General features: G+C 58.4%; 1 protein-coding gene across 3 annotated transcripts; it reads right to left on the reverse strand.

Moving 5' to 3' along the window:
* Positions 1–35: 35 nt before the first annotated feature.
* ZDHHC18 (zinc finger DHHC-type containing 18) lies at positions 36–15,017 on the reverse strand. Of its 3 annotated transcripts, XM_019547985.1 has the most exons (10): positions 14,894–15,017; positions 14,656–14,816; positions 12,002–12,151; positions 9,810–9,947; positions 9,236–9,284; positions 8,503–8,605; positions 6,769–6,878; positions 4,719–4,818; positions 1,966–2,058; positions 711–799 (listed from the first exon to the last, which is right to left on the reverse strand). In XM_019547985.1, the coding sequence occupies exons 1-9, from the start codon at positions 14,971–14,973 to the stop codon at positions 2,017–2,019; spliced, it is 933 nt and encodes a 310-aa protein (XP_019403530.1). In that variant the 5' UTR covers positions 14,974–15,017; the 3' UTR covers positions 711–799; positions 1,966–2,016. The 3 variants fall into 3 exon arrangements, with proteins under 3 accessions (XP_019403528.1, XP_019403530.1, XP_019403531.1); XM_019547983.1 differs by lacking the exon at positions 1,966–2,058 and having other exon boundaries at positions 36–799; XM_019547986.1 differs by lacking the exons at positions 711–799; positions 1,966–2,058 and having other exon boundaries at positions 3,579–4,818.
* Between the last annotated feature and the right edge of the window lie 6 nt (positions 15,018–15,023).

Raw genomic sequence — 15,023 nt, forward strand, 5'->3', positions numbered from 1 at the left:
CGTTAGTGCTGCACTGGGGCCCCATGGGGTGACAGGGTGCTAGGCCCAGGCTCCCGCTAACACTGACTGCAGTAGCAGGGGGAAGAGGCTAGACAAGGACAGAGGCTAGGCAAGCTGCTGCTGTGCTCTGCTCCCTTCCCTGAGAAGGGGAGCCGCCCTAAGACAGCGGAAAACGCTGAGCTTACTGGTGAGCGCTGCCTGAAAGGTGACCTCGGAGCGCACGGACTGCCAGCGAGACGGGGCCTCGGGCTGCGTGCGCTGGGAAAGCAGCTTGGGGAAGGTGTTGGCCAGCACAGCCAGTAACCACCAGCCCTGTGTCCCTGCTGCAAACGCTGCACTAAGCCTGCTAAGTTCAGAGGAGCTGCTTGACTAATAACTAATGACATCTTCTGGGACTGACCAAAGCGGAGATGCTTCACTGCGGAGTAAGGCAGGCAGCCGCCTACAGCCTCAGCTCAGTAGCGCAAGTGTTTCTGGCGGCAGGAGACGGTAGGTACTCCAGTTATTGCACTCGGAGCAGGCGGTTTTATGGCTTTAAGCTTCAAACCCACAGGACAGCAGAGCGCACTGGCTCCTGGTGGGGGCTTGGAGAGGCTTCCCCTTGTGCATGGCAGCTTTCGCCCCTCTCCTGCAATGGGAGGGGAGCCGGTGCTGTAGCGTAGCCCTGGCGAGTGGAGGCACAGGTGGTGGTAATGGCTGTAGTTTCAGGTATCGTCCGCTTTCTCTTGGCTTCCCTTGGGTTGCTCCAAGAGAGGCAGAGGGCAGCAGTCCTCAAGAGCTCTTTAGTGCCCTGAACATACTGGATTTCCCACAGTCAGTGGCAAGGAAGGGAAAAGGGAGGAAGAGAAAGAGAGGTTAGTACAAGGAAGACCAGAGTGAGAAAGCAGGCAGCAGAAGTGGATCATCCCGAGCAGCTAAAGGAAGAGAAGGCGAACGCAAGGGGCTGTCAGCGCTGTCCCATCCCCCCACGGTAGCAGCACGAACAAGGTCCCAACAGCGCCAGTCTCCAGTGGAACCTGGCAGGCAAAGGTCAGCTGGGCAGAACCTGAGCAATGAGACCCAAGCAACGCTGCTCTGGAGCGTCATGCAGCAGGTGACAGCATGGGAGCACGACTTCCAGCAGAACCAGACAGCGCAGCAGGGAGAGGGGGACAGAGTGCCCATGCCACTGTCAGCAGGACAGTCTGCAGACTTACAGCTCGCTGTGCATGCCACCGCAGCTGGGACACGGCTTACTTCGCATCTGCATACGCTGCAGGAAGTCAGTGGAAGGGGCACGGGGGCTCTACAGGGCTGCTGGTCTCAGGTCCATTAATTCAGAGTGCTACCAGGACTGTGCTGGGCAGGCAGGGGCAGGGGTGCTCAGTGATCCTGTTGTAGCAGGCATGGAAGGCCCAGCTGGGCAGCGATGCAGGCGCTAGGAGGGCTGTCCCTGGGGCTGCTGCCTCCTGTCACTAGAGAATAGCGTCTCTGCCGCAGGCCGAACTCTCTGCGGGTACCTGCCTCTGGCACAGGTACAGGGGAAGGACGAGCCTTGTATTCCAGAGACAAGGAAGGGACTTAGCTGTGGACTCTGTTGGTAGCGGAGCTGAGACCAGGAGCATGCTCCAGGCCCCCTGTGCTCACACCACAGGCGACACCAGAGCCCTGCCCCAGCCCAGGACTTGCCTATGCACCCACAGCAGCTCTGCCACCCACCCCCACTGCACGCCTCTGCTCAGCGATGCCCATTTGGGCTCAGGCTGCCTGCTCCCAGGCAAAGCCTGCCCTAGCCTCCCTCCAAGGCTGTGGCAATCTCTCCCACTTGGCACAGATGATGCCCCTCGTGAGGCTGGGCCGGTGGCACCCGCTGCGCACACACATCTGTGCACACACCAGAGGGTAGATGGAGCCATGGACAGCGAGTCATGCAGTGAAGATGAGATGAGCCACTGGACCGGAGGGAAGGAGAAGGTGCTTTCTTACCAGCTAACCCTCAGAAAGCAGGGCTAACATCCAGGGGGGAAGGATATCCCATCAGGCTGTGCAGGAAATGGCAAAGTCCTGGCAGGCATCCTCCTGGGGAAGACACCAGAGTTTACGCATCTCAGCTGCCACTGGTGCAGACTGAGTGGGCTGTGCCAGCTTCAGGGCATGCTCAGCTCCTTGGGTACCGCTGGCTGGGGCAGGGAGAGGCTTCCCCTCAGATGCAAGAGGAAGGTGCAAGTTGACCCGGGTCAACTTCCAGCAGCTGAAACGGCAAAACCCCAAGAAGCCAGGAGCATTCTAGGCAGGGAGGAGCTGCAGGGCTGGCGGCACCTTCTGTCTGTGCCTGCTGGAAGCTAGTGCAGCTGCCAGGCCGGGCTCGCCACTGAAAGGACAGCCTACCCTCACGTGCCGGACAGACCCGCACACTACAGGGCAACTACAGCTAGGAGCCACCTCGCAAATCACAAGGGAATAAAACCCCCAAGCAATTAACTCTTTGAAAATAGAATTTATTACAGCAAGTAACAAGGGAATAAGGTTAAATAAAAATGTGAGAACTGCCCTGGAGTGCTCCAGCAACCCTCGGCCCCCCACACTGGCCAGCGGTCCTAGCCCAGCACTTAAGGCTGCAACCTCCCAGTACGACCAGCGCCCCCGGCGCCTGTCCTGCCCTCACACATGCAGTGTTAATGGTCCCCTTGAAACACGGGAGAGTCCGTGCTGATGCATTAGGGGCAACACGAGGTGAGTTAGAAACAGGTGCTGGGCAGGCAGCTCTGGAGAGTCCATCTCCCGAGGCAGCAAATGAGGCTAAGATCAACCTCCGGAGACATGCCAGCCTGCTGCGTGCCTGGGCTGCGGGGCCACCTGCCGGGCTCCGGCAGAAGTTCAGCCTCCGGACACCGCACGGGGTGGGGGACGGTTCTCTTGCGCACCGGGCCATCAGTGGGTTCAGGACCGGTCAGCTCACAGGCCTCGATATGCTGGCCACGCAGTCCCTGCCATCAGCAGAGGGAAGCGAGGCAGAGCGCCTCCCCTCTCCCCCAACACGAATGGGAATTTTCAGTGGCAAGAGCACGCAGGGCTCGCTTCAATACCGAGATCTCTGCAACAAGCCAGAAACTCAAGAGACGACCAACATCTCGGAGATGTTCTCTGCCAGCCAGCCAGCCATGGAGGAACAACCTTCTCCTCAGCTAACGCTTCCCTCGCAGCCCTGCCTGAAGCCCAGGACATGCTGCATGCGCTTCCCTGGCACTGCGGGGCATGTCCCAAATGCCAACATCTCATGGCTAGTAACACAACATGACTGCGATCGGTGCTGGCACCCAGAGGGGAAAAGGGGACAGCTGACCTCTGAGAAACCCATGGTGGCGGCATGTGTCTGGCCTGCCTCAAGCAATTAGGTAGCCCAGAGACCTGCTCAGACCCTCACAGCCGGAGCATCCCAACAGCAGCACAGCCCCCTCCACACAAGCCAGCTTTGCTTATGTCGGCAGGGGAGGAAGAAGAGGGTCAGGGTCCAGACCAGCTAACACCAGCCCTGCCTGGTGTTAGGGCTCCCTACCACCGCCTGTACCCAGATACAAAACACACTGGTAAAAACTCTATGAATTGTGCAAAAATACCCAGCAACTTTTAATGATGCATATTGCTAACAAGTCAGACTCACGCCCCAGCACGGCTAACCCATGGACACACTGGCAACAAGGAGCCCAGAAGGCATGATGCATGGCTTCCACAGCCGGCAGGAGGGCAGAGGAGCTCAGAGCAGGGCTAGACTCCAAAGGGGCCATCCCAGGGCTGGCAGCCTGCAGCCAGAGCACAGCCTGATGCTGATGGACACCAGCATTTGCTGGTCCCACAACACAGCCCTGTCAGGATGGCCTTGTCTCTCAGAAGTCTGCTCCCTGATGCTGCCGTGGAACTGCTTAGGCTCTCCTGGCCATGTGAAGCTGCCCAGACATCCAGCAGTGACCACAGAAGGGCAACGCCCTGGGAAGCACCAAGTGCTGCACTTTGTTCTCGTCATCGCCAAGCTCAGGGGCACCCCTGGTGCTGCCCCTGTCCCTGCATGTCCCCGTCATTGGCTAACAGAGCTCTGGAAGCAAAGAGTGGGTCAGCCTGTCTTGCGAGCTGGTGAGAGCTCCCCCGTCTGCTGGGAACAGCCATCCAGTTGCTGGCGAGGAAAAGCCAGGCCCTGAGCAGGGCCTGATGGCACCACAGCTTACGACGCACAGCGCTGCCCTTGGCAACACTGGGGCACTGGCAGAGAGAACGGGCAATCCTGCCACTTCCAACTTTCACCAGCCCTGGAAGCAAACCCCCAGCTACAGCAGAAACCCAAGGAGCTGGGCTGCTGGCTGAGCTCATTTCACCCCCGGTCCACGCACAAGACACTGCTGCCCACTTGGAAGCGCTGGTGGGGGAGGTGGCAGCTCTCTGGCGCAACCACCCCAAGCCTGTGTCTTCCCAACACCTCCTCCATCCTCGGAGGACAGGGGTTTGCTCGCCAATGCCGATACAGCGGAGAGTCCATGGGGGGCCAGTTATCACAGTGAAACAAAACAATAAATACATTTAAAAAAAGAAGGCAACATGTGGCTCGACTGAGTCTTTGGCAGCTCTGCATCACAGGGCTGTGCTGCCTGAGGCCAGGGAGGCAGTAACAGGGAAGGTACTGGCTGGAGCTAGGCACAGGCATGACAGGCACAGGCTAGAGCACAGCACCGCTAGGGAATGCCTCCTACCATGCTGGTGTCACTTTTGGCTCCAAAGGAGGGGACCTCACTCTTGGGACTGGATGGGGTCCCGACGTCCGGCTGGATAAATCCTCTTCTGTCTATTAAACTAGAAGACAAAAAGGAAGGAGTTAATCCTAAGCTCATCAAAGAACTAGCGCCAGGAGTTGCATCTTAGTGACCAGAGCTGCTATGGAAGCAGCCAGCCAGCACCCAACCCTGGGGGATTTTGGACCCTCATTGCATTCCAGCATTAGCATGTTAGAGCTGTGTCTGCTAGCACCATGCAGCAGGTTCAACTCAGCCCATAGGATCCTGCCACCTTGCACAGAGTCAGGGCAGGGAGCCAACCCTGCACCAGGACAGCAGCTGCCCATGCCCACAGCTATGCTCCAAAACACACTGAAACCTTAAAACCACAAGAGACTGACAAAGCAACATGTGCCCATCCAGCCATGGAAAGGCAGGGCCCTCAGGAGGCCACCCCTATCCAAGCCAGCCTGTCTTACCTAGTCCTGAGCTGCACGAGCAAACCTCATCCAGGTAACACCCCTAATGTCCTGCCAGCGGAAGAAATTCAGTTTCAAGGGATCCCCTACAGCAGTCAGCTGGCTAAGAGCTGTACGCCCCTGCAAGGAGCGAGATCCAACAACCCAGCACAAGATACAAGCCTGGAATCTGCCCAGCAGCATCCTCCTGAGTAATGCTTTGGATGGACTTGGAGTCATAGCTGCCAGGACCACTGAGCCCAAGAAGACCGGACAGCAGGGAAATGATGCACCTGAGCTTGCACAAATACTGTTTGTTTGGAAAGATCAGCCAGTCAAAGTCAACACTTTGAAACAGTGAACATGAGGGCCAGGGGCCTCTGCAATGCCAGGGCCTGCAGAAGCCAGCACCCCGGGGCTGGTTTCACTGGCCAGTGCAAGTCAGCAGCAGTGATGCAGAAACCCGAGATGTCTGGCGTTCTTCCTGCTATAACGGGAACTGTGGGCCCAAATGTGGGGGAGGGGAACTAGACATTTCCAGGAAATTGCAGCATTGCTGGAAGGCCACAGTGGCCAAACCACCTGCAACTTGCTACCAGGTCAAGGACTCCAGTTTGTCACACAGTAGCACCCCTCCTCTCCGGGAGGGCAGGGGTGCCCGCAGTCTGGCACATGCCCTCTGGTTTCATCTGTGCAACACCTGCCAGTCACTGCAGGAGTGACTGCAGCCTCTCCAGCCATGCCTGGCAAAAAGGTTGTGGCCAAGTGAAAAGCTGGGCTGGCACCCCAGGGTGGAAGGTACCGACCCAAAAGCATCACCACTGACCTATTGGGAACATCAGGTCTGATCCCACCCAGACAGCCTAGTGGCTGTAGCAGGGGCACATGCAGCGAGACCCCTCCAAAGGAGGGGTGGGCAGTAGCCAAAGCGGCTCCCAAGCCTTTTGTGATCACCAACACCATGCAGCTGTTAGAAAAAACTAAGAATCCTCTTTAACCATAGCCCCTGCTCCTGCCACGTGCTCCAGCTTTACCCTGGTCTGACTAGCATTTCGATAGCTCTCAGTCACCACAGAGCTTCCAGCAACATCAGGACTTGAATGATTTGCGCTAACAAGTAGAGCTGATTTGTGCAGCCCCCTGCAGCCTCTCTGCCAAGCAACATTCAGGCATCATGGCACCAGCTTTTAACACTGCAGAAAGGAAAGGCACTGATCCAGGAAATATGTCTAGTAGCTGCCTACTGCAGGCTCCCACCCAGGCTGCACCATGGGGAAATCCCAGCCATGCTGCTCACACCAGGACAGGAGGGTAGAAGTAGCCTCAGCCAGCAGGTTTCAGAGGAGGGTGAAGAAGCCTGCTGGCACCCACGTGCATGTTCACCCTAAACCTCAAACTGGTCACCTCGCCCCCCTGGAGGCTCCAGCATCATAGCAGCCTCTACCCCCATCTGCAACCAGGCCTCCTGGGCAGCAGTGTGAGCTTGCCTGTCCTCAGCTTCCACGCGTGGCCCCAGGTGTAAGTGCTAGTTGCCAGGAGCAAGCCCAGAGACAGCGACACGAAGCCCTTACCTGGGGTGGAAGGGTCCACACAGCACCGCGCAGCAGTTTGTGAGGATGCTTTTATGGCTGTAGGGATTGGCAAACTCTGAGCCCCTCTTATTTGACCACGACCCTTTGATCTGCAATCAAAAGGACAGGCCCAGGTTAGGATGTGGGGGCCAACCACCAGGGTGGGTTCGTGCCCGCCACACCAACTGCTGCCAGGGCGCAGGGGAGGGCGTCTCCTGAATCATCCATGCCCAGGCTGGCGATGACAGAAGGGCTCCAGGACCAGGCATGGCGACATGGAGGAGCAGGGCTCTTCCCTTTCCTAGACAGACAGGCTAGGAGAAACCACACTGCATATGGGATGCGAGGAAGGATCCCTCTGCAGAGCCCTCTGGCTGCCTTTCCTCAGCTCCCTGCGTCTCCACAGCAAGCGGCTTTCCTGTTGTTGCCCACACGTAGTCTCAGACAGCCAGACCCTCCCTGCACTGTGGCCCATGCATCACACCGACACGTGGCTGGGGCCCTTGCTTCCATCACTTCCTGTTAGTCTTGCTCAGACTGAGACCTCTCCAGGGCAGGGGCATACTTCTGTACAGCACCTAGCACACCTAGCTAGGGCAGCTCCCAGGCTGCTCAGCTGATGGGAGGACATCCTTGCCATCCTGAGCAGCCTATCATGCTGGACTCTCAGACGCTGGAGCCTTGGGAGTTGGGGTGGGCCAGAGCCAGTGTGTGGGGATTTACAAACCACATTCGCACTTCCTCCCCAGCTGCCGTGCAGAACTGACAGTGCGAGCAATGCAGTGGGGAGTGAGGGACTGTGCACCAGGGCTCGGCTCTGCTCTCAGCCCCGCGCAGGGCCCTCTGTTGACCTAGCAGGGCCCCAGCTGCAGGGCTGAAGGCAGGAGGAGAAAGCCGTGCCCTCCATTCACTCTGCAGCCACGCTCGTGTGTCTGACAGCAAGGGATACGAGTCTTCCTAACAACGGCTACTGAGCCTCTTGAAGCCAACAGCTGTTCTGTCTGAGACAGAGCCAGTCTACCTTAGCCAGGCACCTGCATGGTCCTGTTGCTACAGCTTCTGAGCATGCCCCCATCTTTCATGTATTTCTTTCCACAGCACCCTCGTGCACTCTGTCCTTTACAGAGGAGGAACTGAGACAGACTGGGGGACTTTCCCACCATCAGAGGAAGTCCATGGCAAGGAGGGGCTGACCCAAGACCTCAGGAGTCGGAGCCTAACACCCAAACCCCTCTCCTGGCCTGCCCCTCCGCTGTTCAGCTCCCCACCGCAGCAAAAGGCATGTCTGGAAAGAAAGTCTAGTTTCAAGCTAACACATTTTAAACCAAATGGAATTTTAAAACCAGTTTCCTGGCTGGTACAGTCATGTTCAAAGCCAAGGGGGGTGGGGGGTGTCCAGCTCAAAGGCTGCAGTGTACTAGCCCCTGGGTCAGCCTTGGCACAAACCCTATGTGCTGCTCTCCCTAGCATGCCCTGCACCCCCACCCAGCTGTGACTCCCTACCCTACTACCTGAACCACAACGAAAACCCCTGTGGCCTAAAGCTGATTATTTGCTTTGTAATCATCATCCACGGTTAAGGTAACCGCCGCTGGCCATGCTGCTGTAAGGTGAGCCACCAACAGACAGGCAGATCCCCTCTTCGCTGCCTAGAAAGCAATGGAGTGCAAGCTCCGAGGTGGCGCTCACACCCGTTTGGTCCCTCTGCCAAGACGTGGTGCACACAGTACTTACGTCTTCGTTCGTTGTCAGGTTGGAGGCGACTAAGTAAGTGTGAAAACCTGAGAGGCCCAAAATAGACCAGACTGAGAAAAAACAGATCACCAGCTCCAGCACAGTGGGAAGAGTCAAGGAAACCCCAGGCTTGAACCCACGCAGCAGGGAGAGCCCTGTGGTCTGACTGCAGGAGAGCCTCATGCTGGAGATGCTGTCTGTGGAGAGGCACGCAAGGCCGTGACATGTCCAACAGGGGCTGGATGGGAGGCTTGGAGAATGCGCATCCTAACCCCGAGGGAAAGCACCTGCCCTGCCCTAGCACAGAGAATGCATCTCCTTAGCACAGAGAAAGCAGGCAGATCCCTTCCCCTCACTGCCAGCGCGGCTCCAGGAATGCCCACCTGGGGGCAGCTCACTGCAGCCAGTTCAGGGACATCCCCTCCCACGCCAGAAGCCAGCTCGCCTCCCAAACCCAAGCCAACGGTGAGCGGCTGTGTGCTGAACCCAGGGTCTCACTAGCTACGCAGACAGAGAAGCCTGCCCTCTGCCTCCCAGGAGGAAGGAGATGACATCAACAAAGACTTGGAAGGTACACTGAGGTGCCCTGATGCTTCCAGCATGTTGTAGGTGAGCGCAACCCCCCCAGATCACCACAGCTTTAGGATTCTTCCCCAGCACCCTGCCCGATCCAGGACCATGTCAATATGCAAAGAGAAGACTAGCCCAAAAAGCCACAGGCACCAAAGGATATCTGGCTGGTGTTGCCTTCAGAGTGTTGAGGAATCCTTGTCTCTGAGAGCCTGCAAATTGAATGGGACAAAGCACTAAGTTCAAGGAAGCAGCTTCCCACGTCCAGCCATCCTGTTCTGCCTTAGGGTACATGTCCATCCCAAGAGGCTTCACGGATCTGCCCAGCCAGCTACAAAGCTTCAGCCACATAGAGCCTCTGAGAAATGCTGGGCTGCAGCATGTGCTCAACAAGGTTTTGGACTAAATGAGGCCAGGCCTAGACATGAATGGCAGATGCAGGGTGCGTGTGTACACACAGACCCACCCTCCAACCCACCGCAGCCCCAACATGAACTTATTTACTATACAGATCCACAATGCAATCACCAAACTCACAAGGGTTAGGGGTTTACAGCTCTCTGCAACCCTCAATCTGGCTCACCCAGGTGATGGAGCGGCGGAAGATCCGGTATCAAGCTAGTAATCGCTTCAGCCACCCCACCTTGTCTGACATGACCTAAGAAGCTGCTTTTCAGCATACACTAAATCAGGTGGCCACAAAAAAGGCTCCTAGGAGGGAGGCATGCAGTACTTACGCAGAGTGATGTGGGTGATGACACAAGCAAAGATGAAGGCTGTCAGGAAGGAGAGGGAGAGGATGAAGGCGTAGAAGTAGCGGTAGTTGCGCTTCCCCACGCAGTTGCCCACCCAGGGGCAGTGGTGATCAAACCGTTCTGAAACCGGAGAGGGAATGACATTAGGGATCCACATGTCCCATGCACCAGCCGAGCGCCAAACCTTTAGCAGAGCCTCTGTGAATCCAGGGGCTACAAGCAGCCCTTTGCCACCTACTCGATCCTAAGCTTTAAGTCCAGAACATACTAACAAAGGACGCTCTCACCAAACTGATACGGGGCTCTGCAGCCCATGCACCTTTAAGGTCCATTAACTGGAAGGGGATCCCAGCCGGAAGCCCCTTCTGTCTGAATATTGCTTTAGGCAGCTACTGTCACTTGGAGCATCTGTAGCTGCTGCAATGGAAACAAAGAGCGTAATTCTGTTCTAATTTGTTTGTTTTGTGCCTCTGGCGGCACCGAGTGCGCTCAGCTCCGCCAGTCCCGGTGCGTCAGGCAGCGTCCTCCGCTTGTTTGAAGATGCTTTTCTTCTTTGCACATCAGAAGAATCACATGGCAAAGCCTCAAATGTTGGTTGGGATTCCAAGAGGGGTGATCTGCACAGAGACCCTTCTGCCTCTCCAGAAGGAGCTAGATCTCAGGGGGGCTGAGGTGCCTGCAGCAGCAGTGCTGATGACACACTCTCTCTCTCTCTCTCTGAAATGCTGTACCACTCCTCTGGTACAAGACTACTGGCTCCTACACTGCCCATGACCACACTACACAAAACAGACTTCTGGGGTGAAAACTGGGGCTGAGAGGGGAACTGAGAACGCAGGGAGCTGAATGGGAATCTCCCAAGGCACAAGCTTGCAGTCTTGCTCCAGCAAAAACGTTCCGGATCCATGATGGGGCCAGGCTGCATCTCAGCCTGAGGGGTTGCTCCAGAAGGGCCTAAAGAGGACAGACGCAGGGTCCTGAATGGCCAGAAATGGCTCCCAGAAGCATACCGGGTTCTCCTGCAGGGCTCCAAGCACAACAGCTCACTGTGCCATGCAGTAGATGTATCCCCTTCTGTAGAACTGCCTCCTGCCAACCGTTGGCTTCTCAAACACTCTGCTAGCACCCGCCCCGCTTTTAGACAGGGAGCTGGAGATCTGGGGACAGCCCCTAGGTCAGTAGGTCCACCTGTTCCCAAGCCACTGCAGCTACAACAGGGAGGGCTGGATCGGGAGCCTGCATTTGGACAGGGCTCCAGCCAAGGAAGAGCCTGTGATCAGCAGACTTGCCGTTCGCCTCAGTTTCGTGTATGTTCTGCAGTTCTGCCAGCCAAGCTGCGCCAGACAGGAGTGGGGAAGACCACGGCCCGTGGCTGGCAAACCCCAGTGGGGGACACAGCCCTGGGAGGAGAAGGCTTCTGCCACTGGGGGAGTGGCTGCAACGGGCGGCAGGAAAGCTCCACAGCAGAGCTGTGTCCACACTGGGCCCTGGTGCCGCAGTGCAGGTATGGGCAGCTCTAACAGGGACCAGCCCATACGTCCCACAGCCCTGCCAACTTTGTGAGCCAGTCCTTTAGACCCTAGCCTAGGCCAAGGACTTCCCTGCCACACACCCAGATCCCACTCTGACCTCATGCCTGGCAAGGGGGGTGGAATATACCCACAACTTCTTGCAATCTCCAACTTTCTCCCCTCCAGTGGAGGGCAGAAGGGCGAAGATGAGAGGCTGGCTGTGCCCTCTCCTTCACTGTAGCCAAGCAGCGGTTGAGAGAACAGGGTAGCACTTCGCAGAGAGATGCTTAGAGACGAGTTCAAGCAAGAGGTGGGACTGTACTGGTGAAAGCCTTCCTACCTGGCACCACTGTTAGCATGCTGTACCCTGGCCTGGCACTGTATGCATGCGAGGCCAGGCGGAGGTGGGAGAGACCCCCTCCTAAACTGTTAGTTTTCTTTCCAAGTCTCTTGAGATGAAGCAGGAAAGCCTTCGCTCAAGGGCCTTAACTACCAGTTCCCAGGTCGGGGTCACCGCACCTCTGGCAGATTCACAAGCCCCACAGAAATTCTTTCCTATGAGGTTTTCTAGGAGTGGGCTAGTGGGCCCCAACAGCCTGGGACCCATTGGACTGCTCCCTGTGCCCTCGAGGGGGCATGCCCAGTCTCCACCCCTGGACTTACCTACGCAGTTATCGCAGACGCTGCAGTGGGAGGTCCTGGGGGGCCGGAACATTTTGCAGGTGTAGCAGTACTTCAGTTTCACCACGTACTTGTTTATGACCACTTCCATCGTGCGGGCGGGCGGGCGGTAGGTGGAGGTGCCCATGCTATCTGCGGAGCAGAGAGGAGGGCACAGGCAGGCTTATGCAGGGGAAACCCAGGTCTGCTGGACGCTCAGGGGGCTTCCCACCTCCTCGGGTCAGGCCGTACCACGCGTGTTCAATCCCACCCCAGTCTGGAAGCCAAAGTGCTATAGACATAATGAGTGTCTGGCAGCTGTGCCTAGTAGTGCCGACACTGCTCTGTGTCACGGGGGAAGAAAGTGTGGCTAACACCTCCTGACCAGAGGAAGTAGCACCATACGTGAGAGCACACAAGACTTCGACAATGGTCCGTGAAGCACAGCTATGGACGCCAGGAAATGGCCATCTCAGACAAGCGCGATCTGCAGCTAGGACCTGGCACCAGCAGCACAGCTACGGCGAGGGAAGAACGGGCACTGCCCTGGGGATCTGGGGGCAAGGTGGCCGGTGGATCTTTTGGCTGGGACTATTGGTAGAAGAGTTCGCTCCCACCAGCTCCTGAGTTTGGGGAATTTTAAGGACACGACAAGATGGATTTGCACGCGCTGGCACCCGATGAATTCCAGGCCTGTCGCCAAAGGTCCCCAATCTCAGCACAGCAGCGGTGGCGCGCGGAGGAGGGCTTTGGAAACGCACATGTCACTTGAAAGAAAAAAAAAGCACTGCCTGGAGATCACAGCAAGGAGCACATGACACAAGCAGCTACCAGGGCTTCAAAACCACAGATCTGACCGTTTCAGGCCCATTAAGGGGAAAACGAGCACATTGTATTACGAGTGGCAGCTGACATGGCACCTGGCAGTAGGTATTTTTAAACAGCAAGCGAAACAGCCCAAGATAACCATTTTGTGGGTGTCTGAAAGCCGGTGGCCCTAAATTATTCTCCTACAGCCGCTTTCAGGGATGACAGATTTCAGAAGTCTCACAGTAGCTTTGCTTGCACGCCTGTTACCCAGGGGAAGGTGCGTGGGCCTGTGACAGCCATCGCAAGGACAGGCGTGCACTCTGCTGCTATACCAACCCTCCTCCGCCCCTCGCACGGATACCGGGCCTGTAGGCAGAGCAGGCCAGTGGCAAGCCAGGACCCTCCAAAGCACCAACGCCTAAAGTCACTATTCCAAACCCTAACATCATTCATCTGCAAAATAAAACGATAATCCCTTCACGTGAATTACTACTTTTGCCGCAGAACTTAACACTGGGCACCCTGACAACTCGGCTGGCTTGGCATTAAGGACGTGGCGTGACGGAGGGCCAGGTCCCTCAGACCAACGCTACACAGCGGTTACGGGGATCAGGGAGCTCGCGAGAGGGGGACACGCGGGGAGTGGGTGGTGCGCGGCGACAGCTGGTGAGCGGGGGCTGAGCGCAGCGCTCTGCCGGCGCTGGGGGATGTTCTTCGTTTACCCGGAGGCTGGGCTTTTCAGAGCTGCCGAAGGGAGTTAAGGGCCCGAGCCTCCCTGGAACTGAACAGGAGCGGGCACGGGACTGGCCCGCGTCTGGCTGGACTCAGGTACTCGCGGGAGCCACAGACAAGGCAGCAGGGTCAGTAGAGAACACCACGCCTGCTGCCCGCCGCTACAGCCGAGCCCACACGCAGCAAGCTGGACGAACCAGCAGGGAGGAGGGGACTCGAGCCCAGCCCACGGCTGCAGGATCAGTCCCACCGTCTGCACAGCATCCGCGACAAATCCCCACTCCCGGTACCACGAGCAGGTCTGAAGCTGGCCCGGAGCCCGACACCCCTCCTTTCCCTCCCCAGAGCTCAGAGAGCGGCCTGTGGCTGCCTCCACGTTGTCCCGGGAAGGCCACAGGCAACACCCGGGAAGCTAGCTCTCAATCACGCTGCAGCCTCCTGCATGATTTTACAAGCCAGACGACTGGTCCCGAAACACGGAAGGGAAGGGAAAGGGCAATATGCTGAACGGCCCGAGAAAGCAATACGGCCTAGCTCCTTGCCTCCGCGCGCTGGCCTGCAACTGGACAGGCCAAACACAGACGCACGGACACAGACGGGTATTTTCTGGAGCACGCCGGACATGCGTAGCAAGCATCCCCCGCCGGTTCGGCCGAGGCACTGACCGTGAATGCAGGCTACCTGCTTTCCCGTTGGTCTCTTTGGCTCCCGGGCAAACCAGCAGCGAGGGGACGGGAGGAGGTCGCGACCCCTGCGCGCTACAACAGACGCAGACGAGGCTCTGGGGCTGCACGCCCTGGCACGCGGCGCCACCTCCGTCGCGCCAGCCGCGCGCCCAGCCTCCGTCCCGGCCTCCTCTCCCGCCGGGCCACGCAGGGCCGAAGCGACCCGGCCCCTCGGGCTACCACACACGTGCCCCGAGCAGCCGAAGGCCTGGCCCTCCGCTTCCAAAGAGCTTTGCCAGCGTAATCCGCGCACGAGGAGGCTGGCATGGCCCCCGTGTCACAGGCCGGGAAGCCCAGGCGGCAGCGACCCGACCTCCCGAGGCCACGGAGGCGGCGGCGAGCGGCTCGGGACCCCTTCCCCCGAGCGCGCGGGGCCCCGGGCAGCCTCACCGATGCGCTTCTCCAGGTCGGCGGCCTCGCCGGGGGTGGCTCGCGGCAGGATGCCCGGGTCCCTGAAGCTGGTCTGCAGCAGGCAGCTGAGGACGAAGAGCAGGAGCAGGGCGGCGATGGCGGGGACGGCCGGGGTCAGGTGGCGGGCGAGGAAGGGGCAGCTGCGGAGAGGGGAGAGAGGCGGGTTAGGGCCGGGCCGGGCCGGGCCGGGGCCGGGCTCGCGGCGGGCCGGACTCACTCGAAGGCGAAGAAGAGGGCGCTGGTGGCCAGGACGAGGCCGAGCGTGAGCGCGAAGACGCCGCCGTGCCGCGCCAGCATCAGGCGGCCGCCGCAGAAGAAGCGGTTGCGGCCCGGGAACGACTCCCACT

This window comes from Crocodylus porosus, unplaced genomic scaffold (assembly GCF_001723895.1).
Source record: "Crocodylus porosus isolate Cpor-Errol unplaced genomic scaffold, CroPor_comp1, whole genome shotgun sequence".
Taxonomy (NCBI): domain Eukaryota; kingdom Metazoa; phylum Chordata; order Crocodylia; family Crocodylidae; genus Crocodylus; species Crocodylus porosus.

Bases quoted from the DNA above. Each gene is read 5' to 3' on its own strand.
- ZDHHC18 (XM_019547983.1), bottom strand. From the start codon at position 14,973: ATGCTGGCGCGGCACGGCGGCGTCTTCGCGCTCACGCTCGGCCTCGTC. The intron at 12,152-14,655 runs GTGAGGCTGCCC...TCTGCTCCGCAG, and splicing joins CGACCTGGAGAAGCGCATCG to ATAGCATGGGCACCTCCACC. The intron at 800-4,718 runs GTAGGAGGCATT...TGGGAAATCCAG, and splicing joins CCAAAAGTGACACCAGCATG to TATGTTCAGGGCACTAAAGA.